Genomic DNA, 15159 nt, shown 5'->3' with positions numbered 1-15159 from the left:
AGGGAAATTCATTAAAAAAAATTGTTTCAACATCTGCAATTATAATTAAATATCACTCACATCCTGAAAAAATAATAGTAATGTTCTGTATAAGGTGAGTCATTTTTTTTAAAATTAAGCACTGAAAAGCAAAACGTTACACCTTTTCCTTTATGCTAGTGCTGCAAGTGAGTACTCACGTCCAGTTATTAAATACCTTCCTCCAAGAGGACACAACCTTGTCGTGGTTTGGAGGCTGGTGTGCCTCAGTGACCCGGAGAGCTATGTTGGCTGGAGTCAGGGCTTTGTGCTTTGGCTCTTGGTAGGGTCACCCGTGCCAAACAGGTCAAAGGGTAGAGGTCAGACTAAGAGTGGTGCACCGGCCCTCCAGGTTCAGGGGTTCAGCTCAGGGATAAAACAAAATTCTTACAGAAACAGCAATGAAGAATCCTTCGACATCTGAGTGTGACGGTATTCCTGAGTCTCCACCCAGGAATGACTGACAGTAGTGAAAACCGAGAGGAAGCTACTGACGCGATGAAGGAACACGCCCTGAACACAGAGATGGAGGGCCTCCATTGCTGCCCTACACGCCAGTAGGGCAGTAGGCATCCGTGAGTCTTGTGAGACCAAGGTTTTCAGGGCGCGGGCCTGGGCAGGGTTGTATGGGAGACTGGCAGTTGCCCAAGCTGCAAGTCTCCCCTCTCCACGCCACCGATGTTGTCCAAGGGAAGGGCACCGGTGTCATCGTACAGCAATGTGTTAAGTGCCTTGCTCAAGGACACAACACGCTGCCTCAGATGAGGCTCGAACCAGTGACCTTCAGATAACTAGACCGACGCCTTATCCACTAGGCCACGTACTGACACACTGGACGGTAGCATATAAATACCTTGGTGTGAGACATAAGGCCAGTACTACACTCCTGGCTGCTCTTGTCTTGTATGTGAACACCTTGGTGTGAGAGACTAGAGATTAGCATCGAAACGTACAGTGAAAATGGGTGCCTTGTGTCAAATCAAATCAGCGAGGATTGAGCTGGGCTGCCCGCAAGTTTTGCCAAGCTTCCGGCGCCAACGTAGCATTCCCTCAGTTCACGAACGGTAATTGTACGTCTTTGAAATGTGGGAAGGAACGCAGCACCTGGAGGTCCTGGGGGAAGAGTGCCCAGACTCTCTACCAGCAGTGGCAGGATTTGAACCCCAATCGTACAGCTGGTGCTGTAAATCGTTAGGCTACTTTAAACTTTATCAGCACACTCCTTCCTTAAAACACCACCTCGCATCGTTTGAGAAACATGAACAGAAGTCTTTGGAATGTGGGAGGAAATCAGAGCACGGTGCAAACTCACACAGTCACGGGGAGAACGTACAAAACTCCAGACAGACAGCGGCAGGAATTGAACCCTGATCTCACAGCCGGTGCGGTAAAGTGTTGCACTAACCGCTATGGTATTGTGCTGCCCAGTGCCCAGCAGATTGGCTCCTGATCGGAGTGCATCAGCTCCTGACACCCGATTTCTTCCCACGACCTGCCAAGTCAGGAGCATGGCGACACGCTCTCCCCTCACCGGGGTGAATGCTGTTCCAACAACTCCCTGCAACACGCACAAAATGCGGGAGGAACTCAGCAGGCCAGGCAGCATCTGTGGAAAGAGTGCAGTTGATGTTTCAGGCCAAGACCCTTCAGCAGGACTGGTCCTGACGGAGTGTCTCAGCCCGAAATGTCGACTGTTTACTCTTTTCCAGAGATGCTGCCTGGCCTGCTGAGTCCCTCTAGCATTGTGTGTGCGTGCGTGTGTTGCTTGGATTTCCAGCATCTGCAGATTTCAAGATTCAGGATTATTTATTATCAAAGAACACAAGCTTGAGATTTACTTGCTCACAGATAGCCACAAAGCAAGAAACTCAGAAGATAAAAAAAATAATAGAAATTTTTAAAAAAGACCAACACTCGAAGCGCAAGAGAAAGAAAAAAAAAACCAAGTGATTTAACCAATTGAAGTGAACAACAGCATTCTGTATCAAATCTGAGTCCTCAGATCCAACCCCCGGAGTAGGCCCAAAGCCTCACTAATCAGTTCATCATATTAGCAGCCCTGGAGCACGACAGCCAGGGCAGTCTCCCTAGCCTCAGTGCCATGGAGATGAACATCACAGAGAGCGAGCGATCCTGACTCCCCGTATTTTCACCCTATCTGCAACATACCCTCTCGGGCCATTCCTCAAACTCTCCTCGCCATCACTCGCCCCTTCACTGTTTGCGGTGATAATTTAACACAATTTACCTCAGAAAAGACATTTTAGTGATGTTTTGCCTGATTTTCTTGGTGTTTGTGTTCAATACCAGTTGAATGGCGTCCCGTCCACCACCGTAATTACTTGTTTCCATCACCACCGCACAGAGGTTGCAGTGTGGACAGTGTACAAGATGCACCTCGGTTACCCAGATAGCACCCTCTAGATCTGCCGTCTACTGCCAAGGTCAGCATGCTAGCATTCGTTTCGAGAGGACTAGAATACAAAGGCAAGGATGTAATGCTGAGGTTTTATAAAGCACTGGTGAGGCCTCACTTGGGGTACCGTGAGCCGTTTTGGGCCCCTCATCTTAGAAAGGATGCGCTGGCATTGCAGAGAGTTCCGAGGAGGTTTACAAGGACGATCCCAGGGATGAATGAGATATTAGGGAGAGAGACAGCCTGTGGTGTGTCGAATACCAGGTGAACGAGCAGCCTTAGGAGTGCTGCAAGTCTGTGTCTTCGCTGACGCGCGAGTGCTCGGTGGCGGTGCTAATGCTTTTTTGCCGGTGGGGGGGGGAGGGGGATCTTTGCTTGCTGCTGCTTAAGCACGGGGAGGGAGGAGAGCTGGGGGGGGGTCTTTGAGGGTTCTAACATTTAACTGTTGCTCATTCTTTGGGGCATTCCTCTGTTTTCGTGGATGTTTGTGAAGAAAAAGTATTTCAGGATGTATATTGTATACACTTCTCGAACATTAAATGTATCTTTGAATCATACGAGGAGAATTTGATGGCTCTGCGCCTGTACTCGTCGGAGCTTAGAAGAATGGGGAAGGGGGGAATCTCTCATTGAAGCCTACCGAATACTGAAAGGCCTAGATGGAGTTGACGTGGAGAGGATGCTTCCTTTTGTGGGAGAGTCTAGGACCGGCGTGCATGGCCTCAGAATAGAAGGACGCCCCCTTGGAACAGCGACGAGGAGGAATCTCTTTAGCCAAAGGATGGTGAGTCTGTGGAATTCACTGCCACACACAGCTGAGGATGCCAAGTCACTGGGTATATTTAAAGCAGAGGCTGATAGGCAATGGATTAGTGAGGGCGTCAAAGGGTACTGGAAGGAGGCAGAGAGTGGGGTCGAGAGGGGAAGTGAACCAGCCGTGATGGAATGGGCTGATTGGCCTAATTCTGCTTCCATGACTCTGGGTCGCCTGGACAACACGCTACAGCTGTCACCTCCCCCAGTCACACAGGGCGACAGATGATAAGAGGCCCAGGGTGGACAACCAGAGGGTTCTTCTTGGTACAGGAAGGCATGATGGAGGAAATTACAGGGGGATGCAGAAATTCATTTTGTTTTATAAACACAGAGCAGTAGATGTGTGGAACACACTGCCAATGGAGTGGTAGAGGCAGATACATTAGGTACAGTTACAAGACCCTTGGACAGGCACAAGGACGACAGAAAAATGGAGGGCTACGTGGGATCGATCCTCAAAAAGGTCGAAACAACACCGTTGGCGGGTTTCTACTGCGCCGTTAAAAGTGTTTCACGTTCTTACTAGTGAGCGGAGTCGTTCAGTTCAAACTCGTAGCCGCGCGACGCCGCCAGCTTCACGTGCGGGTCGGCCCACAGGCAGCGGAGGGCGTGAGCGACGAACGGGAAGAGGGAGGAATCCTCGTCGAAGCAGCGGCCACACGACAGCACCGTCTGAGCGTGGATCTGGAAGACAAGCAGCAGAGCGGTCAGCTCTTGCCCAGGACGGGTCACGGGTCGCAGAGCGGGGGCAGGAGGCTGGGGGTGGGGGAGGGAAGAAGGGCGGGGCACTCCAGATAATCAACGTGCCAGTCGTTTGTGAGTACGACTCTCCAGTAAGCAAGAGATCAGAGTCAATCAGGTTTATATCATTGACTCCTGCTGCACAGTAACTAATCTCACGACATCTGCGAGTGACATTAAACCTGATCCTGACAAACATCGTGAAAATTGCTGCTTAGCAGCAGCAGTACAGTGCAATACATAAAAAAAACTAAGAGTAAGAACTATTAAGTAAATAGTTCAAAAAGAGAGCAAAGATACTGAAGTAGTGTTCGTTGGTTCATTGTCAATTCAGAAATCTGATGGCGGAGGGGAAGCAGATGCTCCTGAGTGTTGAGTGAGTGTCTTCACTCTCCTGTCCCTCCCCCCTGAGGGTAGCAATGAGAAGAGGCCAATTCTGGGTGGAGGGGGATTGATGCTGCCTTTTGAAGATGTCCTCAAGGCCGGGGACGGTTTCAACAAACGTCCGGTTTATCATCACGGACACACGCCGTGAAGTTTGCTGTTTTCCGGCAGCAGTAGGTTTCAGGCCGAGAGAGACCCTTTGGCAGGACTGGAGAAGAAATGCTGAGTCATCGATTTAAAAGTCTGGAAGCCCAAGCATCTCGGCCCGGAACGTCAACTGTTTACTCTTCTCCACAGATGTTGCCTAACCTGCTGAGTTCCTCCAGCATTTTGTGTGTGCTGCTTGGATTTCTGTTTGCGGTTGGATTACTACACCGCAAAGTCTCTGCCAGGGATGCCCACCCACCCTGCAGAAGTTTAAATCTTCCCTTCGACAGGAGTTCAGTAAAACCCTCTCTCACTGCTCCCCCTCTGGGATCTCTGCTGCCCTCCAACTCCTCACTCCCTCTCCTCCCCCCCCCCCCCACCACCTTTTAAATCTACTCATCTTTTTATCTCCATTCCCGCTGAAGGGTCTCGGCCTGAGATGTCGACTGTACTCTTTTCCATGGATGCTGCCTGGCCTGCTGAGTTCCTCCAGCGTTTTGTGGAAGAAAATGGTGAGAGTGGGAGGTGAAGGGAGGGAAGAATCACGGTGCTGGCGGAATTCACCAGGTTAAGCAGCACGTGTGTGTTGGGGGGGGGGGGGGGAGTTAAAGATAGCAGCTTTATCATCCAGATACTTCCCTGACAGGTTCAAAAGTGAGCAAGTGTGAAATCCTAGATCCACAGAACTTTATCATGGGAGAGTATGGGAGGAACAGAGATGTGTTGATGAAGATTGGCCCCACAGACCAGGAACAACCTCCGGCCCTGGTGCGATGCTGCCACCTGCTGGCAGCACACGTCCATACAGCTCACTGTCCATTCCGCCAGAGCAGATAACTGCACCAAGCACAAGATTCTGCCTGTGATGGAAATCTTGAGCAACACACACAAAACGCTGGAGGAACTCAGCAGGTCAGGCAGCATCTATGGAAAAGAGTAAACGGTCGACTTTTTGGACCTGATGAAGGGTCTCAGGCTGAAACATTGACCATTTCATTCCCCTTCACAGACGCTGCCCGACTTGCTGAGGTCCTCGAGCACTGTACGCGTTGGACCAGATTCCAAGGTACCCATCCATCCCTCTGTACTTGTGACCTGCACCAAGGCTTGTATCACTGCAGATAGACAGTAGAACATGGATGGGAGAAAAATGGAGACTCTGTGGGAGGGAAGGGTTAGATTTCTCTTTGAGTGGTTAAATGGTTGGCACAATGCCATGGGTCAAAGGGCAAGTACTGTGTTGCGGTGTTCTATGTTCCAAGCAGAGCTGATAGAGTTGATGTAAAACATTTCACGCCTTAACCGTTCCAAACCTGCCTCCTCCTACCCCACACCGTAAGAACTGATCCACAATTCCCTCTTCATCTTTATCCAGTTTCTTTTCTTCAATCCTTATCTGCGATTTGCCACAGTGACTCCCAGTGGGAGGGAGCTTCTCCCTGGGCTACAGACTTTCTCACGCGATGACAAAATACCAATACGGTAGTTACACAGAACCCAACAGCACAGTACAAGCCTTTCAGCCCCTCACTGCTGTGCTGACCTTTTAACCTACTCCAAGATCAATCTATTCCTTCCTTCCCACAGAACCCTCCAATTTTTCTTTCATCCAATTGGTGACTGTCTTCTATTTTCAGAGCATAACAAAGAGTCATAGATTCTACAATGCAGAAACAGACTCCTGGGCCTGTCTGGTCTGAGGTTAAATATTATTTAGCCAAGTCGCATCGATGTGCACCCAGAAAATAGCCCTGCCATCCATGTACCTATCCAAACGTTGCAATCAAACCCGCATCCACCACTTGCACTGGCAGCTCGTTTCGTCCTCTGAGTGAAGAAGGTTCCTCTCAAGATGCCCTTAAACATTTCACCTTTCACCCTTAGCCCATGACCTCTAGTTCTAGTGTCGCCCAATCTCAGTGGAAAGAGCCTGCCCGCATTTACTCTACCCATACTCCATACAATTTTGTATACTTCTATCAATCTCCCTCATTCCCCTACACTCCAGGGAATAAAGTCCTAACTCAGGTTCTCAAGTCCCAGCCACACCCTCGTAAACATTCTCTGTACGCTTTCAATCTTATTGATACCTTTCCTGCACATAAAACTGCAAGTAAAATATCTCCCAAATAAATTTCAGTAAGACCCTATCAATCAGATTCAGAATTGTTCATGTGTACAGAGTGGAATGTGTCTTACAACCAATGTAATCTGAAGATGTGCTGGGGGCAGCCCGCGGGTGCCACCACACGTTCCAGCGCCAACATAGAACGCCCATGACGCTTGGCAGAACAACACAGAACACAACAACGGGAAAGCAAGCCCTGTTCTTTTATACACACACACCACAACACCCCCCCCACCCCCCCCCCCCAGCCATCAGTCATCTCTGGTTCCTCGAGGAAGCTGACTCCGCAATCCACCCCTAACATTCCCCGTTGCCAGGCCACAGTCCCAGTCTCAACTTCGCATTCACCGGGCAAACACAGAAGTTTAAACATTCTTCACACTCCGGGGGAGATAGAGAGCTCTGGACTGATCGGAGGGCTAGAGGGCCCAGACATAGTTGTGACCATAGATGACCTCCAGGAGTGGAGTATTTCTGCAACCTTGGATCACGGAGGAGAAATATACTGGAGGACATCGGAGCCCAGTGACCCGAGAACCTCTCTGCATGGCTAAGCACAGCTCCAATGCCATATTCAAGTTTGCTGACGACTCCTCTGCCATTGGCTGAGTCAAAGGTGGTGACAAATCAGCATGTAGGAGGGAGACTGAAAATCTGGCTGAGGGGTGCCACAACAACTCAATGTCTGCAGGACCAAGGAGCTGATTATTGACTTCAGGAGGAAACCAAAGGTCCATGAGCCAGTCCTCATCGGGGGATCAGAGGCGGAGAGGGTCAGCTTCAAATTCCTCTGTTGTATCATCTTGGCGGACCTGTCCTGGGCCCAGCACGTAAGGGCAATTATGAAGAAAGCACAGCAGCGCCTCTACTTCCTCGAGTTTGCGGAGATTTGGAATGACATCTAACACTTCTCTAGATGTGTAGTGGTCTGTAATACTGACCGACTACGATAGAAACACCAAAGCCCTTGAAAGGAAAATTCTACAAAAGGTAGTGGATTCAGCCCAGTGCATCATGGGTAAAACCCTCCCAACCATTGAGCACATCGACATGAAACATCGCTGTACAAAAGCAGCATCCATCGTCAAAGATCCTCACCACCCAGGTCGTGCTCTTCTCTCACTGCTGCCATCAGGCAGAAGGTACGAGAGCCTCACGGTTCAAGAACAGTTACTACCCCTCAATCAGCAGGCTCTTGAACAAAAGAGGATAACTACACTATTCTATTGAGATTTTCCCACAACCAATGATCTCACTTTAAGGACTCTTTATCTCGTTATTTGTTGCTATTTATTTATATTTGCAATTCCGCAGTTTGTTGTCTTCTATGCTCTTGTGCTTTTATTGCTCCTGTTAATAGTTACCATTCTATAGATTTGCTGAGTAATGCCACAGGAAACAGAATCTCAGGGTTGTATGTGGTGACGTGTAGGTACTCTGATAATAAATTTACTTTGAACTTCGGTCTGTCCTGTTTTGTTGTGTTCTGTGAACACTGGACGTGCCACTCTGGCGCTGAAATGTGTGGCAACACTTGCAGGCTGCCCCCAGCGCATCCTTGCGTGTGTTGGTTGTTAACACAATTGACACGTTCCACTCTATGTTTCGATTTACATGCGACGGATAAATCTGAATCTTGAACACAAGAGATCCTGCAGATGCTGGAAACCCACCGTAACACGTAACAGACACAGACACACGCACACACAGAAAATGCTGGAGGAACTCCCCAGATCAGGAAGTATCTATGGAGAGGAATAAACAGTTGACATTTCAGGCTGAGACCTTTCATCAGAATTTGAATCTGAGCTTCATGGTGAAAGAGAACTTCCGTTCACGAGGCCGATCGGCGCATCAGCTCTTTCGAAGGAGGATCTAATTTGCCCCCAGCCTCCTCCACCTCAACCTCTTCTAGCTCCCAGCTTTGGGAAGTGTTACCCAGCCCCTTTGTAAAGCTCCCGTTGAGTCAACCCCATTCAGGCAGCCCACCCCAAATCTGCACAATTGGGCGTCGAACACACACCTCATTCACCCCCTCGCGGTGGGTCATCTCAAACCCACGGGCACCACATTCTCACCGTGTTCTTGGGGTTGGCCAGGTTAATCCGCAGGACGCCCATGCCTTGTAGCACGAACTTCATCGAACTGAGGAGATTGTCTAGGACGGCAGGCTGGAGGGAGGAAGAAGAGATAGACCACTGGTTAGAAGAAGAGGAAGAAGAGATAGACCACTGGTTAGCCAAGATGAGATGTCAACAAGACCGGAGAAATGGGCGAAAAGAACTTTTAATTTCTTTGAATGTCACCTGGAATTTCACAGGAGTGGTCTGGATCCTACCGATATGAAAGCCAACCACTCACTGGTAACAGATACAAGGTAAATGGCTTATTTTACTCAAGATGCAAGATATTCACAGATTTTCTCAGGGGATTTGTCAAATTGAAATTATGTCGCTATTTTTTTTCATTTAGAGAAACAACACAGGACATTACAGCCCAGTATAGGCTCTTCGGCTCATGGTGTTGTGGCGACCTTTTAACCTACTCAAAGACCAATCTAACCCTTCCCTCTGACACAACTCTCCATTTCCCTTCATCCAACTGGTGACCGTCTTCCCTCAGCCTCGGACGAGTTCTTCAGGGCTCTCAGTCCCAATGGAAAAAGCGTCAAGGTCTTTAAATGGAAATAGAACATCCAAATTCCTGGTGGAATCACACCTTGTCCCTTCCTTCACAGTCCTGATGAAAAATCTCAGCCTGGAAACATCAACTGCTTTTTCCTTTGACCGGCTGAATTCCTCCAGTGCTTTTACATGTCCTGCTCCTAACCCACTTTCACAGGAAAACTTCTCACTGTGGACTCGGTGGTGATTAAACAGCCAGCTCACCAATCATGTGAAGGGAACAATGGATGGTCACAGCACTGGACCTCAGCACCCTGTCTAACTGTCTGGGAAGAGCCCAACTCTAGAGCAAGCTCATGGGACCAGGACATAGAACATACAAATATTCAGTGGCCACTTTATTAGATACCTCCTGTACATAACAAAATGGCCACCGAGTGTATGTTCATTGCCTTCTGCTGCAGCAGCTCATCCCTGTCCAGGTTCGACGTGCCGTGCGTTCATAGACACTTGGCTCTTTGAGTTACTGTTGCCTTCCTGTCAACTTGAAACAGTCTGGCCCTTCTCCTCTGACCTCTCACATTAACAGGGTGCTTTCACCCACTGGATTTTGTTTTCTTGTTTCTCACACCATTCTCTGTAAACTCTAGAGCAGGGGTTCCCAACCGGGGTCTACGGACCCTTTGGATAATGGTATTGGTCAATGGCATAAAAGAAATTGGAAACCCCTCCTCTAGAGACTTGCTGTGCATGAAAATCCCTGGAGACCGGCAGCTTCTGAGATACTCAAACCACCCCGTCTGGCACCAACAATTGGCCCACGGTCAACATCATATTTCTTCCCTGTTCCTAACAACTGAACTTCTTGACCATGTCTGTATGATTGAGTTGCTGCCACGATTGGCTGATTAGATACTTGCATCAATGAGCAGGTGTACAGGTTTCCCCCGCTATCCGAAGGTAGAGCGTTCCTATGAAATGGTTCATAAGTCTGAATGTTGTAAAGTGAAGAAGCAGTTACCATTTATTTATATGGGAAAAATCTGTGAGCATTCGCAGACCCAAAAAATAACCTACCAAATCATGCCAAATAACACATAAAACCTAAAATAACAGTAACATATAGTAAAAGCAGGAATGATCTGATAAATACACAGCCTATATAATGTAGGAATACTTTTCTGCAATTATTGCAGCACTGTCCACCGTAGCGAAAATCTCGCACAAGCGCTCTCGGCAGAAAGGCTTGGTACAAGCGCGCTCAGCTGCACTCGCGGCAAAAACACTCAGCGCAAGCGCTCTCGGCAGAAGCACTCTTTCCAGTAACCTTTAAGCTATGAAGCTGCCAAATCAAACCACATAACACATAAAAATCCACAGCCTAGATCATATGTGTATATGTGTGCGTGTATATATCTTGGTCAGGGATGCCAAAACCTCTTCAACATCATCTTCGTCAACTTCTACAAACCCTTAGCCAAACTCACCATGTCCTTACTTTGTTCACCACGATCGAAACGCTTAATTATGTCTAGCTTTACGCTGAGAGTAACACCCTTTTAGGCTTTTCTGATACCTTAGAACTCATCTTGCTAGCGGATGCCCAAAATAAATTGACATAAAGCACAGATGCTCACAGGCACGTGTTTAAGCAATGCCTCCGGGGGAGGAGCTTGGCTGCTCGGGGCCTGCGCTGCCTTTTTCGTAACAGTGAAAGCACCTTCTGTTAGCGAAAGCGGGTAACTAATGTAGGTCTTTCGTAACAGCGAGGTGTCGTAAAGCGAACGTTTGAAAAACGGGGGACACCTGTACAGGGGTCCTTATAAAGTGGCCCCTGAGTGTAGAAAAGCACAGGCCCTTCAGTCCCTGATGTTCACTTGCCACATCAACCCTACCCTTCCCTCCATTTTACTCTCATCCACGTACCCATCAAATGACCCTACTGCATCTGCCACCACCCGGTCGGTTGCCAGCGTAACCCTGGTGACAACTCGGCACAACAGAACCCACCGGAAGACCGGAAAAGAGAAAAGTAAGTGCCACCTCCCACCCTGTTCAGAGATACAAAATTTGTATTCAAAGCCTCCAGCCCACAGAATTCAGTAATGCAAGGTTTTGTAATTGCAACAATACCAATCATCTGTGGCCTACGAATGATAATACCATATTATCAGGTTGTTATAACTGGGACAATAATAGATTAAAGCGCCGGGGCGTGACAAACCAGCCCATTATAAACGGAACAATACCAATCTATTGTTGCCTCATGAGAGGCACAAAGCTCCTGCGACTGGAACCGACCGTCTATGCTCGGCAATCGGCCCTTTATTTCTTCATGAATGGGACCGTCACCGGGATTTCATGAATAGGGGCAATGTTCATCCTTAATCGCATAGATCAGCACGGTTAGCGTGACGCCAGCGATCCGGGTTCGATTCCCGCCAGGAGCTTTTGCACATTTGCCCTGTGACTGCGCGGGCTTTGTAACAGCCGGTCCAGTTTCCTCCCACAGTCCAAAGATGAACTGGTTAGCAGGTTAGTGGGTGTAAGGGGGCAGCGTGGACCAGTTGAGCTGTTACTGGGCTAGGGGACATAACTTAAAGGTGACTGGATGGAAGTAAAGAAGGAATGTCAGAGACAGAGAGTGATGGATGAGTGAAACACCCTGCCAGGGGAGCTGGTCGACGTAGATAATGATTTACTGATTGATTGAGATACGGTGCAGAACAGACCCCTCTGGCCCTTCGAGCCCAGCAATCCTCCGATTTAACCTCAGCCTAATCACAGGGCAATTTACAATGAGCATGTCCTTGGACTGCGTAGTGCGTGGCCAAGTGGTTAAGGTGTTGGACTAGCAATCTGAAGGTCATGAGTTCGAGCCCCAGCTGAGGCAACGTGTTGTGTCCTTGAGCAAGGCACGTAACCACACATTGCTCCAGTCCACCCAGCTGAGAATGGGTACCAGCAAAATGCCGGGGGTTAACCTCGCGATAGACTGGTGTCCTATCCGGGGGGAGTCTCGTACTCTCAGTCGCTTCACGCCACGGAAACTGGCCTGATGAGCCTTGGGACAGACTTTAACTTACGTCCTTGGACTGTGGGAGGAAACCCACACAGTCACAGTCACACACACAGTGACCCACACAGTCACACACACAGTCACAGTCATACACAGTGACCCACACAGTCACAGTGACCCACACAGTCACACACAGTGACCCACACAGTCACACACAGAGTCACACACAGTGACCCACACAGTCACAGTCACACACAGTGACCCACACAGTCACACACAGAGTCACACACAGTGACCCACACAGTCACAGTCACACACAGTGACCCACACAGTCACACACAGAGTCACACACAGTGACCCACACAGTCACAGTCACACACAGTGACCCACACAGTCACAGGGAGAACGTACAGACTTGAACCCGGGTCGCCGGCACTGTAAAGTGCTGTGCTAACCACTACAGCACTGTGCCACCCCAACTTTTAGACAGGCACGTGGATGACAGTAAAATGGAAGGCTACACGGGAGGGAAGTGTTAGATTGATCTTAGAGTAGCTCCAAAGGTCGGCACAACATTGTGGGCCGAAGGGCCTGTATTGTGCTCTATGTCGCATCTCTAAATTTAAAAAGTAAAGTGGCATAACTTCAGTTTGACAAATCCCCTGACAGAATCTTAATGATTAAAATAAACCGTTTACCATGTAAGTAAATGTTTCACACTCCAAGTGGTGAACGGGAGCCCTAACAGGCAATGGATTCACAAGATGCTGCAGGAACTCAGCAGGTCAGGCAGCATCTATGGAGGTGAAAAAAGAGTTGATGTTTCCGGTTGAGACCCTTCGTCAGGACGGGAAAGGAAGGGGAGAAGTCAGATTAAGGTGGGGGGGTGGAAGAAGTACAAGGTGGCAGGTGCTGGGTGAAAGTGGGAGAGGGGGAGAGGGGCGGAACTGAAGAGATGGGAAGTTGATTGCTGGAAGAGGTAAATGGCTGGAGAGAGTGAATCTGATAGGAGAGGACAGAAGGCTGGGGAAGAAAGGAAAAGGGGAGGATTGCCAGGTAAGGAGATGAGGTGAGAGAGGGAAATGGGGATGGGGAATAGTTAAGGGTGAAGGGCAATTACCAGAAGCTAGAGAAGTTGGTTTGGACCATCGGGTTGGAGGCTATCCAGACGGAGCACAAGATGCTGCTCCTCCAACTTGAGTGCAGCCTCATCGTGACAGTAGAGGCGGCCACGGGCGGACATGTTGGAATGGGAATGGGAAGAAGTAAAATGGTTGGCCACCAGGAGATCCTGCTTTTCTGGCGGACGGAGATTAGATGCTCGGTCAAGAAGTCTACCAATCTACCTCAGGTCTCACTGATACATAGGAGGCCACACCGGGAGCACCAGATACAGATGACCCCAACAGACTTGCAGGTGAAGTGTCGCCTCACCTGGAGGGACTGTTTGGGGCCCTGAACGGTAGTGAGGGTAGAGGTCCGGAGGCAGGTGTGGCACTTGTTCCGCTTGCAAGGATAAATACCTGGAGGGAGGTCGGTGGGGAGGGAGAAGGGAGTCACACAGGGACTGACTAGTCTCCCTCCACAACAAGTTTCAACAAGGGGAAGGGAGAAGATGGGTGAATCGTGACCAGGGTCGGCTGGGGCAGGGTGGGAGGAATCCGGCTGATCCACAGGAGGGAAACACTCCCCCTGGTGGGACCCTCCAGAACCCGGTTGAGAGAGGGGGCAGCCCCCCCCCCCCCCCCCGAGTGTGACCACCCTCCGGTAACACACTGCTTACTCGGTAATGTTTCGGGTCAAAGACCATCGGAGAGAAAACAAGCTGGCGTCTGCACATTCCCAGCTCATCGTGAAACATTAACTTCGAAACCCGAGTCCTCGCTACACTCCATAACCCTCCGCATCCGAAGGTCAGGGTTAACGACCCAGAACAAAACTCTCCTCACAGCAGCACAAACGAACAAAGTCCAGCAGCAAGCCACGGAGCGTAACGTCGGGGCCTGGAAACGGGAGGGAAGTGAAACCTCTTTGGCTTGGAGAGGGGGAGGTGATGGGCAAGTCTCACTGGGACAGAGCAAGCAGCCATTTGTAGCTCCCAGCTTACAGCGGTGAGGTAGATCAGCTGGCGGCACAACAGCCTTACACTGCCAAGGGCTCCGGGCGTCAGGAAGGGGAATTCCAGGGCTCAGCAGTGGGAAGGGCAGCAGATTCACGTGGCTGGGTCTCTGAACATTTGCCCTAGGCCCAACATACTGATGCAGTTATGAAGAGGGCACCCCAGGGGCTCCATTCCATTACAGCTTGGAGGAGACTCCAGCAAATATGCGGTGGGGAGCAGCCTGGCTGGTCACATCACCGTCCGGTACGGGGGGGGGGGGGGACTGCGCGGGATCGGAAAAAGCTGCAGGAAGAGGGGGTCATAAACCCAGTCAATTCCGTCATGGGCCCTCGCCTCCCCAGGACTGAGGACTTCCTCAGAAGGCCATGCCTCAAGAAGGCAGCATCCATCGTTAACGATCTTCACCACCCAGGACATGCCCTCTTCGCATTGCCACCACAGGGAGGAGGTACAGAAGCCTGAGGACACACACTCAACGTTTTCAGGAGCAGCTTCTTCCCCTCTGCCATGATTTCTGAACAGTCTGTTAACACCACCTCGCTATTTTTCTCTCTTTTTGCACTATTTATACATTTCTATTGTAACTTATCATTTTTTATGTACTGCATCATATTGCTGCTTCAAAATGATGAATTTCACAACATACATCAGCGATAATAAACCTGATTCTGATTATTGTGACGGTTCATTATTAAAAACAAATGCACGAGATCGCTCCCTGCAATATCCTTACAGCCAAGGCTG

The 15159-nt window shown here is 49.5% G+C and overlaps 1 protein-coding gene across 1 annotated transcript in view; it reads right to left on the bottom strand.

Annotated features, from left to right (window-relative positions):
- Positions 1-15159, bottom strand: part of gnav1 (guanine nucleotide binding protein (G protein) alpha v1) — a 111236-nt gene that overhangs the window by 70427 nt on the left and 25650 nt on the right. The window contains exons 3-4 of the mRNA XM_073026318.1: positions 8729-8821; positions 3774-3934 (exon numbers count right to left, since the gene is read on the bottom strand). Coding sequence (XP_072882419.1) covers positions 3774-3934; positions 8729-8821 — 254 coding nt within the window. The remainder of the gene's footprint in view (positions 1-3773; positions 3935-8728; positions 8822-15159) is intronic.

This window comes from Hemitrygon akajei, chromosome 22, assembly GCF_048418815.1.
Source record: "Hemitrygon akajei chromosome 22, sHemAka1.3, whole genome shotgun sequence".
NCBI classification, from domain to species: domain Eukaryota; kingdom Metazoa; phylum Chordata; class Chondrichthyes; order Myliobatiformes; family Dasyatidae; genus Hemitrygon; species Hemitrygon akajei.
The sequence above is the reverse complement of the archived record's forward strand: the minus strand, read 5'-3'. Positions and strand labels throughout refer to the sequence as shown.